Source organism: Scardinius erythrophthalmus (genome assembly GCF_964197995.2).
Source record: "Scardinius erythrophthalmus genome assembly, chromosome: 14".
In the NCBI taxonomy this organism is placed as follows: Eukaryota; Metazoa; Chordata; class Actinopteri; order Cypriniformes; family Leuciscidae; genus Scardinius; species Scardinius erythrophthalmus.
The window spans coordinates 30,651,697-30,668,513 of NC_138234.1; the positions used below are offsets into that span (position 1 = coordinate 30,651,697).

At 43.0% G+C, this 16,817-nt stretch overlaps 1 protein-coding gene across 4 annotated transcripts in view; it reads left to right on the top strand.

Annotated features, from left to right (window-relative positions):
• Nucleotides 1–832: 832 nt before the first annotated feature.
• grip2b (glutamate receptor interacting protein 2b) overlaps nt 833–16,817 on the top strand; it is a 113,010-nt gene continuing 97,025 nt past the window's right edge. For all 4 annotated transcript variants that reach the window (XM_081385598.1, XM_081385603.1, XM_081385600.1 and 1 more), the window contains exon 1: nt 833–913. In XM_081385598.1, coding sequence (XP_081241724.1) covers nt 859–913 — 55 coding nt within the window. In that variant the 5' untranslated portion in view covers nt 833–858. The remainder of the gene's footprint in view (nt 914–16,817) is intronic.

Genomic DNA, 16,817 nt, shown 5'->3' on the forward strand with positions numbered 1-16,817 from the left:
GATTCCTAAGCTATTTTGATTTACAACAATTGTAAGTTAGTACAATGCAAGCAAGCACACTTTCGCATCCACAAAGTGCAGTTGCATTCATCCCTACCCCTGCTTCACTTATTAGGAGTGTTATTGTTATGTAAGTTGATGCATTGTGTGGAGTATTGCTATCATCCCTTAACCACCGCTGTATTACATGGAGCGATCAACTCGGCGCTGCTGTGATTAATTGTAGCAGAATTCCAATGTGGGAAAAGAGAGGAGTAATTCTATTCAATTCCCAAAGGCTTTTCAGTGTTACCGGTTGTGCGTGTGATCTAGAAAGAGAAAATGATAGAGACAGAAAAAAAGTGATCAAGAGTGCAAAAAAAGACAAAGGGCAAGTGGCGCACTGGAGGATTTGAGAAGAAAAAAAAGAAGAATACTGCAAAAGGAGGGAGCGATGTCAGAAAAGATAAGGAGTTATAAATATTGATTACCGTTCTTGTACCGATCCAAAGACATGACAAGGAAGCACTCAGATGCCGAGATGTTCTTTGGCAGGAGCTCGAACAACTCGTTTGTTCCCAGGATCTTTTTTTTTTTTTTACTCCCTCACTCGCTCTGTCATTCTGACAGATGCTGCCTTGCCTGAGAGCGCCACAACTTTCCTCAGCTAGGATGGGTATGTAACGTGTAGAGAGGTAGAGAATGAGAAATTGTCTTTTCTTGTTTTGTCTCCCTGCCTTTGTGGAGTGGCGGACTGCTCCTGAGAGTGCCATGTGACTCCTACCACAGTGCTTTGGAGCTATTCTCCCCTCTCCCTCTCTTTTTTTTTTCTTCCAACGATGAGTCGCTGAAGAGGAGAGGAGGCGGTAAGAGGAGGATATGTTTTCCGTTTCGCTCAAGTGCCGGATGGGGGTCATCAGACGCAGGATCAAGGGTATTGTGCAATGCACCACTTTAACACAAGCTTTTGGGATGGGGGTCCGAAACCTTTCTGAGTGTTGAGTTTCAGGATTATTGGGTAATTAGGGAGTGTGATTAACTGTCTGTTTTGGGTGTATGCAATCTTGCCTTGTCTAATGATTTTTGAAACTTGATATAAGAAAAGTCAATTTTTTTTCTTTTCAAGTACCAAGAAAGCCAATCAAAAAGCTTTTTTTAAGAGTCTGTTGTGAACATCCTTTTAAAATCCAAGGACGGTGATACTTATGGTGTGCTTGTGAGTGCTTGAGTTGTGTTTGCCGTATTCCTAAACCTCTTCTGGTATTTTTCTTTCTTAATTGAGTGGCTTATTTATAATTTATTCTTAGCATCAAGAGTCCTTCAATGTTTATAATTTCTTTTCATTAACGTTTCATTACAGCGAGTGGTATTTTTAGTCTAGAATTAAAAGGCCTTCACACTTTATAGTGTCGTTTGAGGCACAGTTTTGCAGGGTGTGATTAGCTGCATGTTTTTGAATACAAAACTTAAAAGCATCTCAGTGTTGTGCTGAAATCTTCTCTCTTTTTGTTTTTTTTTGTTTTGTTGCCACTTTATTTTGCCAGCATGGCAACAAATACAGATTATTCATTTGCAGTTATCCATCTAACTGTGTACAGATCACTTATAGTACTCTTAAATGCATAAACCGCTCTTGGCTGTGATCTTAAATGTAACAGGCCTGTGCAGATATCAAGCTGATAAGTTTGACACTTCTTCTGATCCATCCGTTTAGAAGAGCTCGTTTTTATGCATCTCGGGATCTCTAGCCTTAAGCTACTATGCAAGAAATCAATAAAAGCAATGCCTACAAAAGTTCAAGACTGTAGAAGCAACACCAGCTGTTGAAGGCAAGCTTGTGTGTGGGGGTGCAGATAGTTTCAGTGTTCTGGTCCTTGGCGGAAGTTCAAGTTTACATGTTCATGTATCAATGGTGGGTGATACACTCTGGGGTTCTTACTTTTTCCTTGTGCCTTTTCCATTTTCTGGTTTGCATAATCCATTTTTTCTTCAGAAACATGTATCTTAGAGACATTTTATTCCCAAGTTTTCTAATTTTTTTTTATGGTCGTTCCTCAAACTGACACATCATATTTACAGACAAAAGAAGCTGTTGGCCACACACAATGAATCCCAGTTGGCCATATTGAGGAAAATAGATTTGGGCAGCTGGGAACAATGCTAAGAACACGTTGAATACACAATCATAAAGTGATTAATGATGCAATGGCCACAGATTGGGTGGGGAAAGTCTTTAGATTGAACCAATAAAACCAGTCTGTTTCCAATGTCCAAGTGAACGAATGATTGATGAAGGGAATTTCATGGATTGGGCCTGTGGTCCTCATGTGATTTTTTTTTTTTTTTTTTTTTTTTGCAATAACATTTCATTCCTAGTCTACATGCTTTATCCAAGCTCTAGGAAATCTTAAAAATCTGCAGTTGAATGTTTTTTATGTCAATGAATATGTGCTAGCTTCATGAAGACTCAATCTAGTGAAGACTCGAAATTTAATCTGAGAGGCTTGATCAGCCACGGCAGTTTCATTGAATATATATATATATATTGAGAGGTGGGGTCGGGACAAGCTTGATAAAAATTCTGAGACTAGACTGACTACACTTGAGATATCAAGCTGAAAATCAACTTCTCACTCAATTTAACTATGCAGCCAAGATACTAACTGAAAGCAGCAGGCTGTAAAATTGCAATTATATTAGAGTGGCTTTTATTTTTGCTTTGTGTAACTTGATATCCTATTCACATTCTTTGAGAAGATACACATCACATTGATTGAATTATGGCAACATTTTTCTCCAGGGATATAGAAACCATTGTTGAATGATTGTAGACAGTTGTGTAAATCCTACAACTTTGACAGCACAAACCTACCTTGCCTTTCAGGAAATCAGCTTGGACTACTGGGCGAACTGCTTATTTTCTTTATTTTTTTGTATTTTCCATAAAAAATGTGTAATCGTCTTAGGGGCCAATCACACAGAATGCGTTTTTTTCCCATTGTTTTTCAATGTAAACACGCAGTAGTTGGCTGTGTTTGATCGTTCCGCTCACATCTTGCGTCTCGCGCATAACGCGGTGTTTTTAAAAATGCGGTACTAAAGTTAAAATAAGTTCAACTCATTTGCGTCTCTAGACCTTGCATTTTTCCGCTCCACTGACCTGCGCCTTTCGTTTGCATGGCCCCTTAAAAATAAAAAATAAATGACTTCAGAAGCAAATTTATGTACGAAGATTTGCTTCTGTGAAGCAAAGAACAGATCAAAGAAAAGTATGATTGTGAGAAAGATGAAGATAGTCTCCATCCCGACTGACTGACCTCTTGTCCCAATAATATGAGTATGGATGATGAAAGTACGTTTAAGGATTGAAAACGTTGTTAACGCCAGAATTCTGAACAGCAACTGATTGAAGAAGGTGGAATAAGAGGCAGATTAAAGCGAGGAGATGAAAGATGGAAGTGACTTTGTCTAGATCTTCATTTCCAAGTGGCTCGTAAGAGACCTTGCACAGTACATCTATTCCTTGTTTTTTCAACGAAAGGACATACGTGTTGAGGGTGTTTGCATGGTGCGGCGCTTTTTCGAGAAAATGAAAGCTACAAGGCCCTTGCTAATGAGTACAAACAAAAGCTCTTTCTTTTGATCCATGTCACAAGTTGCTAGCATAGAGGATGTTGCCAGATGGGGGTGATTTATTGCTTTCTCGCACATGTATTATTTGACTACCTGGGAATGCTTTTGGGGCCTTGCTCTGCACACGTTCATTTACTCGCCGTTGTGCAAGTTTTTCTGCTTAGGGAATGTATGCAAGGCAAAAAGATTGCATATGAAGATATTGTTGTTTACGTTCACCTCAAGGTGCATTTGCCTTTGAAATTGGTTTATTGTGTCTAGCTAAAGTTTGTGGATGGGAAAGTTTGAAACAAAGTCTTGCACTGGGAGAGAGAGTTCAAAAGATGTGCGCTTTGTGTTTTGTCTCTGGTGTAAGTCGTTAGCGTAACAAATCCTTTGACTCAAAGGTTAATTGTTTGTAGTCACAAAGAGTCAATATTCAAAGGACCTTTTGTAGTTTTCAAGTCTAAGTTAATCTGAAAACATTTCAGTAAATTAAACCATGATCAGTCAAGAGTAAGATGGTGTTTTCATTAAATTGCAAAATATGTTTTCCTAATGGCTAGAAGCCAACAACTGTGCTCTTTTATGTGTTTATCAAAGTAAATGAAAAGGTATTTAGCACAGAGAAAAACTGTTTGCTGTAACAATTATTTTTTAATGATATTGTTGTCAGTGTGGCGATGGTGTTGGCCCGAGGCAAGGCTTAACAAGAGAAAGGAAACCGCTATTTTTGGTTGCAAATGTTTCACTGCACACACGGCATGTTTTGATCATTTTTATACAGTATAAAAATCTCACATATTTGAAGGCTTTTGCAGAGTAATTCTTTGGCTGTTTTGTATTTTTAAGCACATAAAATGGTAACGAGATAAAATGTGTGATGTGATATATATTGTAGATCACTTTATTGGGAATAAATAAGTGATCAATTAAGTGACGTCAACATCCCTTTAACATTTACTGTATATTCCCTTGTGAAAAAGAAGCGTGACATTTTACAATACAAGTGCATACTTTAATTAATCATTAAAGTATGCACCTGTATTGTATATGCTTCAATATATGCTCCAATTCATAATGCACATGTAACCACGTTAATGTATGACTCATGAAGAACTAAACCATTAATTAATGATAACTGCATCAGCAACTACTAAAGAGTCTATATGATTAATTTATTAAGTCATATGCATTGCTATTAATTAAATGTGTAAATAATACGATGCAAATCATTAGCTAATGATTAATTAAAGTAGACAACTGGAAGTTGAAATACATAGCTTCGACCCATTGTGTTAATTAACACATTAATTCACAAAATTGGTTAAGTTATTAAGGAATTATACATGATGACACATTTAATTAATAACAATTCATACATTACTTAATAATCATATAGAATCTTTAACAGTTGTTGATGCAGTAATCATTAATAAATTATTTAGTTCATGAGTCATTAACGTGATCATATTGATTATATAATACTTGATTATGATTTTAACTGTAGTGTTATGCATTATTACATTTAAATTGCTACTTTATCATTAAACGTATAATTACAGTATACATGTTTCAACAGAAATTATATTAAAGTTTATTTACATATAAAATTATTTAGATTTATATGAAATAACATATACACATGTCCTTCTTGAGTTCTAATTACAAATTCTAATTACATTTTACATTGAATTAAGTGTCTGAAGACATTTCTGTACATTCAGAAAGTGTAAGACTTTCTTCTGAAGACATTTCTGTACATTCAGTTTCCACTTAAAGGACTTCTGTGATCATTCGTTCACCCTCACGTCGTTCGAAACGTGTAAGATAACCCATAAATGTTGGTAACCCAATTGTTTTGGTTTCCATTAACTTTCTTTGTGTAAAAATAATAATAATAAAAAAAATAAAAAAATAAGAAATAAATAAGAAGAAAGAATGTCATTAATGACATGAATTTTCATTGCAAACTTTTGTATATTTTCATTGCAAACTTTTTGTATATTTGTCAAGTATATTCTGCTATTTGTTCGTTTAGTTTCATTATCATGGACTTTTAGTTAGTTCACAGTCAGTTTCCTGTTTCCTTTGTCTTAGTTTCTCGACATTAATCTGTTACGATGGACACTCATTTAACGATCACACCTACTTGACATTTAAGAGTTTGTTATCTTATGTATTAATGGTCTCTGTTTTCAGTTCCTCATTGTCCGGTATTGTTTGTGCACAGCACACTGTTTCGTGGAGTTTGTTTGTTCTTTGAATCACCTGTGTTGTATTATTTAATAAGCCTGGTTATATTTTCATCCTTTTGGCATTCCTCTTCATCGTCATCTGGACCTTAACGTTACAATTATAGTATCTCTAAATACCCGGTTATGTGTAAATGTGGCCTCAGTTGATCCGGTTCACAACCTGAGCCGATTCTCAAGATCCAATCCCTGACCCGGTTATTTGTTTACAGCACTGTCATCCGAATATCTTCTTTTGTGTTTGTGTTTGTGTTTTACATTGTTCATACAGGTCTGCAACGACACAAGGGCGAGCAAATGATGCCAGAATTTACATTCCTGCCTTAGTCCTAATCTTAAGTCTTTGATTTTTGACCTGAGAGGACAAGGTTGGCAGTCATTAAAGAATCAAGACTTTTTAATTAGGAATATTAATTGGTTTTTAATGGAGATAATGAAATCGTCTTCCTTATATCATCATAATTCATTCCACGGTGGCCCACATTACTAACAACCTGAGCTAACGTTGCCCCTCTCGCCTTTTAAATTATGCTGCTACTTGGCAGCCTTCCAGACAAGTCTCCTCTCAACCCATTTCACTTCCCCTATTTTAAAGAGACCCCTTCATGCAATCAATTCCTTCATGCTTATTTTCTACATCCATCCCCTGTTCTGGTGCGGCCCACTTGTCCATTCTCAAGAGGCCGTGATGGTGCATTGAGTTAATCAGGCACTGTGTCTGGGCTGCTCGCTGGCGCTGAATACTGAGAGGATGGTGGCATGTGTCCCGTGTGCTGATATGAGCTCCAGCGTTCGAGAGCCATATCTCAGTGTGCTGTGATGGCTATCAGACCTCCTCCTCACTGAAGGGGTTTGTTCGAAGCTCTGCGGAGTCCACGATTGGCATCCTGAGGCGTATCTGTATTGATCTAGCTTTGTTTGGCTCCATTTGAGAGGCAGGAAAGCGAATGAGGTTTGGCAGAGAAGCCGAGTCTGCCGATCTGATAGACTGTGAGGAAACTGGTGAGGTTTGCAAATTGCAGGAACTAGGGGCAGGGTTGCAAACCCTTACCATGTTTTAGGGTGTTTCGCAGACGTTCTTTCGCATTTGGAAACTCTTCAGTCAGCCTAGACCCAGCTGTTACTAAAAGCAACGTGCCTTGGGGTCTCGATTCCACCTCCGACAGATTGAGAAACTTGATTACAAAATGGATTGTTGTGGACTGTAGGCTATATCAGCTTATGTTAAATGACATGGAAATAAACAATATCTTGACTCCTGAAGCCATTTTAATGGCTGTATGTCTTTTAAATTCTTTACTTGCCTTAGAAATTGATATGTACAAATACTTGTAGTTAATTATATTTGTTATCAGCAAATAATCTAATTTAATACTTGGTCGGTCTTTGTTGGATTTTTGTTTAGTGATGCACCGAAATTTCGGCAACAGAAAATATGGCCAAAATAGTTACATTGCCACTTTTCCAATGACACATTTTGACTGTTTCAGACTCTATTTCATGCACACAATGTCGATAAGCTACAATGGGTAAACATGTCAGCAGTGTGTTATGCTGTAAAATTTGTTTGGCTGAAATATCGAGAGCCGGCTCTTTTCTGAAGAACTTTACTACAGCTGGTTTAATTTATCACCTGAGAAGTAAAAACCCTGAAAGTCAGATCAAGTTGCCCAGATATCCAGATTTAATTACAGATTTAGCTTTTTTTTTTTTTTTGGCTTAAAGGTGAACTAAGTAACTTTTTTTTACCTTAACTGAACAGCTTCGGAGTCATTTGAATGGTTATATTACTTATTTCGGGTTGAATGGTGGTCGTTTCGCACCCCCCTGGTGCCCGTGAGCGGAAAATACGCACTTGCAACTTTGAGCCGGCGGGCCGCCGCGTCAGGAAGTATCGCGTGATATCAGGTCTCGCGATGTAAACAATTGCTTTACGGCCAAATGAAATCTGCTAAAATGCTGTCATTATTGCGTTCCCTCACGCTGTCCGAACCCGAATGAAGAAGACGTTTTAAAGAATGTCCCATCTGCTTTGATGTCGTTGATCTATAGCCTCTGGTGTCTGAGAATCACCAACGAGTTTTTACAACAGTGTTGTCAAATATCTATTCCGAAGCTGTGGGGGGAGCTCTAGAGAGAAACCTGCGAGCAAAAAGCGAGAATACAGCGAAGAAATCCCGAAGCTACTGAGTGCTGCTTTAATGAAAACCTTAAATATCTTTGTTTTGTTATAAAAAATTATTGGTACATCACTACTTTAATTGGGATCTTTCTTTGTTTGGCGCTCATGGTTTTGCAGTATCACTGGATTTGGTTGAAGTCTTTGCGAGACATGGATCTAATAAACTTGGGTACGACATGTATGTAGACTACGATGATGACACTTATTGAATCGTAGGCTATGACGCAAGTTAGTATAGAAGAATAAAACGTCATTGGCATGTGCTAGTGGTAAATTTGTGGTTTTTACGTGCGCCTGAAAAGAAGAGGCGAAAGTGCAGAACATGGCTAGAGAAAAGAGGCCAACTTGCCATGCCAAGTGCAAATGGAGCTTGAGGTATAGTTTTATTTTTTAGCGCCATGTCACATTGAACAATACGCCATTTCATGTTGCATTTTTATTGGCTAGTCAGTAGATATAGCAGCAAACACACTGTGAGATGATCATGCTAAATTTCTGACACTGTCAGAAAATTATTGCATGCTATCTTTGGTCGCAAAACCGTGACAACTGCCGAACCTCATTCACTATACGATGTAGGACCACCGTTTAGGAGCCACGACCACAGAAATCTCCACGATTGGTCATCTTTCGTCTGGGACAGCTCAAAATCGTACAATGTGTACCTGGCAACTTACTTAACTATGTCTTTTAGTAGTGAGAGTAGATCAGCTGTTTTTCCAACAAGTGATAACACCATTTTTGTGCCTTGTTATATTGCAAAGGTAACTTTACGGCCAAGCAAGCTCTATTTTGTTTCATTTTTTGAACAATTTAGCTTTAAAGGGGTGGTATAATGCCCATTTCACAAGATGTAAAATAAGTCACTGATGTCCCCAGAGTGTGTATGTGAAGTTTTAGCTCAAAATACCCCACAGATATTTTTATACAGCATGTTAAAATTGTCAATTTTTGAGGGTGAGCAAAAATGCACTGTTTTTGTGTCTGTTCCTTTAAACGCAAATGAGCTGATTCTCCCGACGCAGGGGGCGGAGCTTCAAGAGCTCATGTCCTTTTACCTCACACAGACATGCAATGAAAATTTCAAAAACTTTTAGACTTTTATGTTCAAACTGGATTCAGACAAACAAAGATGGAGAGACTCAAGAAGAAGTGACAACATGTAGAAGCAACAGGACATTCCTGAATGGTTAGTAGATGAATTTATGTAGCTGATGTGTAGATATCTTCTAGTGTAGATATCTTCTCTGCCAGCAACCTATCACTCTGTAGCCCAAGACTGGTTGTCCACTAAAGCTAAACAGGGCTGAGCCTAGTCAGTACCTGGATGGGAGACTCCTGAGAAAACCAGGTTGCTGCAGGAAGAGGTGTTAGTGAGGCCAGCAGGGGGTGCTCACCCTGTGGTCTGTGTGGGTCCTAACGCCCCAGTGTAGTGATGGGGACACTATACTGTCAAAAAGCACCGTCCTTCGGATGAGACGTAAAACCGAGGTCCTGACTCTCTGTGGTCATTAAAAATCCCATTGCATTTCTCGTAAAGAGTAGGGGTGTAACCCCGGTGTCCTGGCCACATTCCACACATTGGCCCTTACCAATCATGGCCTCCTAATAATCCCCATCCTCTGAATTGGCTCTATCACTCTCTCTCCTCTCTCCACCTATAGCTGGTGTGTGGTGAGCGCACTGGCGCCGTTGTTCTGTGGCTGCCGTCACATCATCCAAGTGGATGCTCACACTGGTGGTGGATTGAGGAGAGATCCCCTGACATGATTGTAAAGAGCTTTGGGTGTATGGTAGTACATATGAAAGCGCTATATAAATGCCTCATTCTATTCTATTCTATTCTAGTCATTGATTAGCATATTCTGTGTTGATAATCTATAAATCATGTTCCCGGGGCGGGGTTTATGTAAATTTTAGGGTTGGTGATGTCACTAACCCGGGAGGAATGTCGTGTAGTCCCTACCAGCCATTTGTTGTAGTCCTTAAAAAGTGATTTCTTATTTTTAAATTATATCCCTTTGCTCTGAACTTTGAGCGTTGTAACTTTACAGATGTTGTTTATGGTCAAACATAGTGGTGCAACGGATCATCATTGATCCGTGATCCGTTCGGATCAATATCTTCGGTTCGGCACACACGTGATCCGCGGATTGATTTATGAAAAAAAAGTTGTGCGCATGTTCAGTCCACACACAGCGTGGTCATGGCGAGCGCTATGAACCGCAGAGAGCGTGACGCCTCATTCGCGCCGCAAGACCTCCAGACGCGCGTAAACGCGTCTTTACATTGACTTAACATTGAAATCACTCGCGCCAGACACTCTATTCGCGTTTGGTGTGAACGCAACATGGGTAACGGCGAGAGAGAGAGAGAAAGAGTGCCTGCGAGTGCGAGCGAGCGAGAGTGAGGTCTGCGGTCTTGGCCATTAGTTGATTTACTTGTTTTTGTGTAGGTAATACGTTGTCAAATATGTTTAAACTTAAATAAACTACCCATACAAGTAGTTATGTCTCTTTGTATTAATTTGTCATGTTATTGACGTAATGCGCGTCATTTACAAAATGCGCAACCAGATGTTCGAATAATTCGAATAGGATATGTGTTTTTTAGAGGGAATATTCGAACGTCATTTTTGAGTAATTTTGACAGCCCTATATGACAGTGGAAACACATCAAGCATTGGTCCATGTTTAAAGGAAGGAGATGCCTTTTTATGTTGCACTTAAGTTGTTTTTCATTAATTATGTTAAAAAGAAGATATTATGCCTTGTGCATTTTAAGTTGATTTTATATATTTTAATTTAATAATTTAAAAGTGTTAATAAATTTAAAAAAAAATTTTTTTTTGCTGATCCGAAAAATGATCCGATCCGTGACTCTGATCCGAGAAACGATCCGAACCGTGAGTTTTTTTGATCCGTTGCACCCCTAGTCAAACAGCAACATTACACACTAACTAAAGTTAAAAAAGTGAAATCATAATCAACCACCCCTTTAAAAACAGCAGATTATCACAGTTTTGACTTAGTTAGGATGCCTTCTAATTGTTTTTAGTCTAAATGTATATGTTCCCAATCCCATTTAATACTGTCACACTATTAGTCAAGGCGATAATTTTGTAGGCCACACCAGAAGTCTAACTGGTGATTGCTAATGGATTTTTACAATAATAGTTTGCTATTTATGAGTAAAAAAGCTTCCACAGGGCTTTGAGTTTACATGCTTGACAAATTCGACAACAGTTAGCAACTCCTTATGTAACAACTTGTTTCCAGCTTAAAGGCATAGAAGTTTCAAAATTCAGTATAGTTTATGTTGTAGAACAAAATGAGAAAGTTTCTTCAAGTAATGCTAGCTTCAGACCTGCATTTACTCTTAAATCCAAAAAAACTTTTCTAGAAAAATGCAAGAAATCCCAGAGGCAACCCATAGCTAAAATGCTAATTAGCTTCCAGGTTGTAGGTCAATCGAAATCCTCATTGTTTTAGTGCTTCATAAATACTGCTGATATTTATATATTTACAAAAACATTGCACCTGTACATACAAAGATTCAATGTAGTTGGCTACTTTTTGTTTGTAGCTTGTAATGTAGCTAATATTGACTACTTCATGTCACTCTCAACTCTCAGTTGAATGTGTTTATTAATGTTTAATGTGGTGGAACTGTATGCTCTGGATAAAAGGTATTTGGCCTTACTTCTCCCTGTGGCTTTTCCCTGCACATGCAGTCCTTCATCTGAATGGATTGGCATTCAAATTATCCCAGCTTATTTTAAAGACAGGTTTATGCCTTTTCATTATGGCCATGATTATCATTTTAAATATATGGCCGGAGTAAAATCAACCCCTCATTTTAGGGATGGCACCCTACTCACCTCAAATGTCTCATTATCATTATTCATAATCCAGCGAATGCAGTTGGGTTTCTTCTGACATGTGTGCACCCTTACTGCCCTCTACTGATTAATACCTGTCATACAATATTTATGTCCCATCCTCAAAGACTCAATTCACTTATTTCTTGGGAAGACGGCATCTAATTTAGATCAAAATAGTCTCAAAATGAATATATTAACAAAATATGACTCACAAGTGCAAAGCAGCATTCATAAATACACATTTGTGGATCATCTTGATGTTGATTAGACTTTTCTGACAGGTTTTTCTGACATAATTTGAATGTGGATAGCATAACTAGGAAAATTTGATCAGCTGAAATCTCCAATTTATTGTTGTCTAAAATTGAGATGTTGAATATCTCATGTGCAATGTTTTATGGGTTAGGATGGTGCAACTGCTTAGTTATTCAGAGAGCATAAATAGGGATGGTCCTCCTGCGCTATTTAGAGGGTAAATGAAAGTTCTGTTTAATGGTTTTTGAACCGCAAACATGTCAATGACAGACGCAAGAGGTTAAGTGTGTCTCGGTTCGGTGAGCAAACAATTTTATAGCGGTGAAGTTCAAGGCAAACTGAGAGTGAATTAAAATGGCTCATAAAAACACTGTGCTGTCAAAGATCCAAAATATATCATTGTTTATGACTGTCCTCTCCTCTAACTGAAGCACCAATGGCATCACACAAGGCTGATGCTAATAAATACCAGAACATTATTGCGGCTTCCAGGTCCAGATGCGCAAAGAGGCTGTTGATGCGCCTGCTAGACCTCAGTCTGCTTGCTCTTGCAGTGCCATACTGTAAGTCATTACCACAGGTTCTCTTACGAGAGATACTCTCGTACTGCGTAGAATACGCTAGGGGAAAATCCTTTTCCACGAGAATACTGAAGCCAACAAAATTATCCTTTAATTTTGCATTAATGTAAAACGCGTTGCGGCAGCATACAGACATAGGCGAGGCAGCTCGCGCGCCTATTGGCTGGTCTGCTGGCAACTGCTTAAGCCTATCGAGCGAGACCTAGAGTGACGTCAGACCCAATGAGGGCGCTTCGCGCCCTCTGCGTCACGTCCCGCCGAAACGGGCGTGGCTTAGGTCTATAAATACCGCTCGCAGGCATTAATTCTCTGATTTTTCATCCTTCAGCGAAGCAACTCACATCGCTGGATCCGAGAAGAAGCCGCGCTGTCGAAGGAGCACCTCAGCGGGACGAGTCGAGAAGCTGCTGGCCGCGCCGCCTTCATCGCCTTCCTGCTGCGCTATCCAGCGCCCATATCCTTTTTCTTACTCTGTGTGTGTGTGTTCGCCGGCGCGACTCACACTATCTAAAAGAGCTGCGTCTTTTTCAAGATGCCTGCTTGTGGCTCGTGCAGAGCCCCACTCAGCGACGGGGACCGCCATGTCATCTGCGCTTCCTGCCTGGGTCAAGAACACGCAGCTCTCGCGCTCGCTGATGGCGGCTGCCATCACTGCGAGCTGTTGCCTTTAGCGACTCTGAGGACTCGCTTGGCACTGTTCACCGAGACTGCGCCCACACCTGCTGTTGTGCCGCGCCGTAAAAAGCGCCGCGCTCAGCGGATCCCGGAGCCCTCTCTCAGCCGTCAAAGCTCGCCGGTGCGCCCGCCTGCTTCTCCGGTTTCATCAGCTTCGCTCACGGATGGACAGCGGCCGCGGTCTGCCGCCGCTTCTGTCGGTGACGCTGATGAGATCGATGCGCTGCTTCGAGAGGAGGATTCCTGCTCTCTCATAGCATCAGGCAGTGAGGATTGGGCGGGCTCTGAGGACCCCACCCCTCCTGCCCGTGCTTCTACGGGAAAGAGAGCGAGCATTGAGGCGGAGCTCATGCGCGTGCTCACTCAGGCCACGGCGAGCCTCGGCCTCGAGTGGACCACGCCTGAGCAGCCTGCTCATAACCGGCTGGACGGCTTCTTCCTGCCTGGGGAGCGCGTTTCACCTGCATCCAAGCCAGCGCCCTTTCTTCCTGAGCTTCATGAAGAAGTCGCTAAATCTTGGAACTCCCCTTTTTCAACCAGGACTCGGTCCTCTGTCTCTTTGGCGTTCTCCGCTGTCGATGACGCAAAGAACAGAGGCTACCACTCCCTGCCGCCGGTTGAAGAGGCTATCGCAGCGCACTTATGCCCGCCCTCCGCTGGACGGCGTGCTAAGATGGCGCTGCCCTCAAAAGCCTGCCGCACGACGTCGACTCTGCTCCGCCGCGCTTTCTCCGCCGCCGGGCAGGCCGCGTCAGCGTTGCACACCATGGCCACGCTTCAGATATACCAGGCCGATCTCCTCCGCCAGATGGACGAGAAAGGACCTGACGCAATCTGTGTGCCGGACTTGAGGAGCGCTACAGACCTCGCTCTTCGCGCCACCAAGTCAGCAGCACAGGCCATCGGACGGAGCATGGCCTCGCTCACCGTGTCTGAGAGACATCTGTGGCTTACGCTCTCTGACATGTCTGAGTCGGAGCGCACCGCGTTCCTCGACGCGCCGCTTTCCCCTGCCGGCCTCTTCGGAACCTCGGTCAAAGATTTCGCCGATAGGTTCGCTGAGGTGCAGAAAGCGACCCAGGCCATGAAGCACTTCCTCCCGAAGCGCTCCAGTTCTGCAGCAGGCCGTGCGAAACCGTCTGCTCAGAGCTCACAGCCTAAGCCTCCGCCCGCCGCCTCCTCTTCTCAACACCGCCAAGCCCAGAGCTCGAGACCGCGCTCTCGCTCATCCGGCCGCCGCCCCGCCCCGCGTGGCCCGCGGCAGAAGGTTGTGTTGAAGCCAGAGGCCCCGAAATCATCCTAGCACGCCTAGGAAAGCGACGGTGTCCAAGTCCCGCTGCGGCCGGACTTCCACCAAAGCTTGCCGCTCGTCCAGTTCCAGGAAATGTGACTGGTCCAGCGTATTTAGCAGCCAACAAGCCGGTTCCATTACCCGCTTGCCTGCACACAAAAGCCGTTTTTACGGCTACCCAGATAAATCCCTTAAAGAGTGTATTTTCTGGTGTCCCGGCCACGGCCGACGGTGTTTCATGTGTAGAAAAAATGCCCGCTACTCAGCGCCCATTCCTACACACAAGCACAGCCCTTCACACAGGGCGCGCGCACATAAAATCAACTCAGATCGATTGCGCTTCAAATGTAGCAAAAGTGCCCACTACCCAGTGCCCACTAACGCTACTTCCCACATGTCTCACGGTCCCTGTGAATACAGGACCCGTATGCATATGCTCTGCTCACGCGAGCAATGCTGCAAAGGTGGTGTACGTGCCCGCCGCTCCGCGCCCACGCCCACACACAGACATGAAACTAGCCCAGCCCTCCTCCTCTCAGCTAAACACTGCGGAGGAGTCGAGCGCGGGCATTCTGCCCGCTGTTATCAGCGCGCCCCCTGCCTCAGACGTCATGAGCGCGACGCTTATGTCACAGCACACAAAAGCCGCTGCATCGCGAGCCGATCAGAGCGCGCTTCGCATCCGGCCCCTAGCTACTCGCGCACCTGCGTGGGAAAAGCTTCCCGGGGTTTCGAGATGGGTGCTGAACGTCATAAAAGGAGGCTATTCGCTGCAGTTTCGCCGACGCCCCCGCCGCTTCACGGCGCGCGTCGAGACCACGGTAGAATCGAAAGTAGCCCATCTACTTCGAACCGAGATTTTGAAACTGTTGAGCAAAGGGGCTATAGAACCCCTATCTCAAGCTCAAAGCGAAGGGGGGTTGTACAGCAGATACTTCCTGGTGCCCAAGAAAGACGGGGGTCTCAGACCCATACTAGATCTGCGGCAGTTGAACAGAGCGCTTATGAAGCGCCAGTTCAGGATGCTCACAACCAGAAAAATCCTCGCGCACGTCCGCCAGGGGGACTGGTTTGTGTCAATAGATCTAAAAGACGCGTATTTTCAAATACAGATAGCGTCACGTCACAGGCGATTTTTGAGATTCGCCTTCGAGGGCCAGGCATATCAGTACACAGTCCTGCCTTTCGGCTTGTCCCTGGCACCCCGTACATTTACGAAGTGCATGGATGCAGCGCTCGCACCCCTCAGATTACGGGGCATACGAGTGCTGAACTATCTGGACGACTGGCTGATTCTAGCCCAATCTCGCTCAGAGCTCGTAGAGCACAGGACCATTTTACTCGATCACCTCGAGAATCTCGGTCTCACAGTGAATTGGGAGAAGAGCTCACTTTTCCCCAGACAGATTATATCTTTTCTGGGAATAGAGCTGAACTCGCTGCTAATGACAGCACGCCTGTCATCTCAGCGCACACTAGACATTCGTCGCGCAGCCGGCGCGTTCCGCTGCGGCGCGATAGTCCCTCTCAGAGCTTTTCAAAGGATGCTCGGCCTGATGGCCTCAGCATCTTCAGTTCTCCAGTTGGGCCTTCTGCGCATGCGCCCACTGCAGTTCTGGCTCAGAAAGAGAGTACCACGCTCAGCGTGGGCCTCCGGTCGGCTTCGCGTCAAGGTCAATCGAGCATGCATTGCAGCTTTGAAACCTTGGGTGGCAAAAGACTGGTACCAATCAGGTGTAAGCCTGGGGACTTCCTCGAGAGTGATGGTGGTGTCCACGGACGCATCCACCTCGGGATGGGGAGCGCTGCTCGAGGGCAGACCGTTTTTTGGCCTATGGTCAAAGCGGGAGAAGCTCTTACATATCAACTGCCTCGAAATGTTGGCAGTGAGCAAAGCGCTCACGCGCTTTTGTCCCCTCATACAGGGACACCACGTGCTAATACGTTCAGACAACGTCTCAGTGGTGTCCTACATAAATCGCCAGGGCGGCCTCAGGTCCCTGACTCTGTACAGGCTAACCAAGCGCCTCCTGATATGGGCCCGCAGCAACCTGCTCTCGCTGAGAGCAGCGCACGTGCCAGGGCTCCTAAACATAGGACCAGA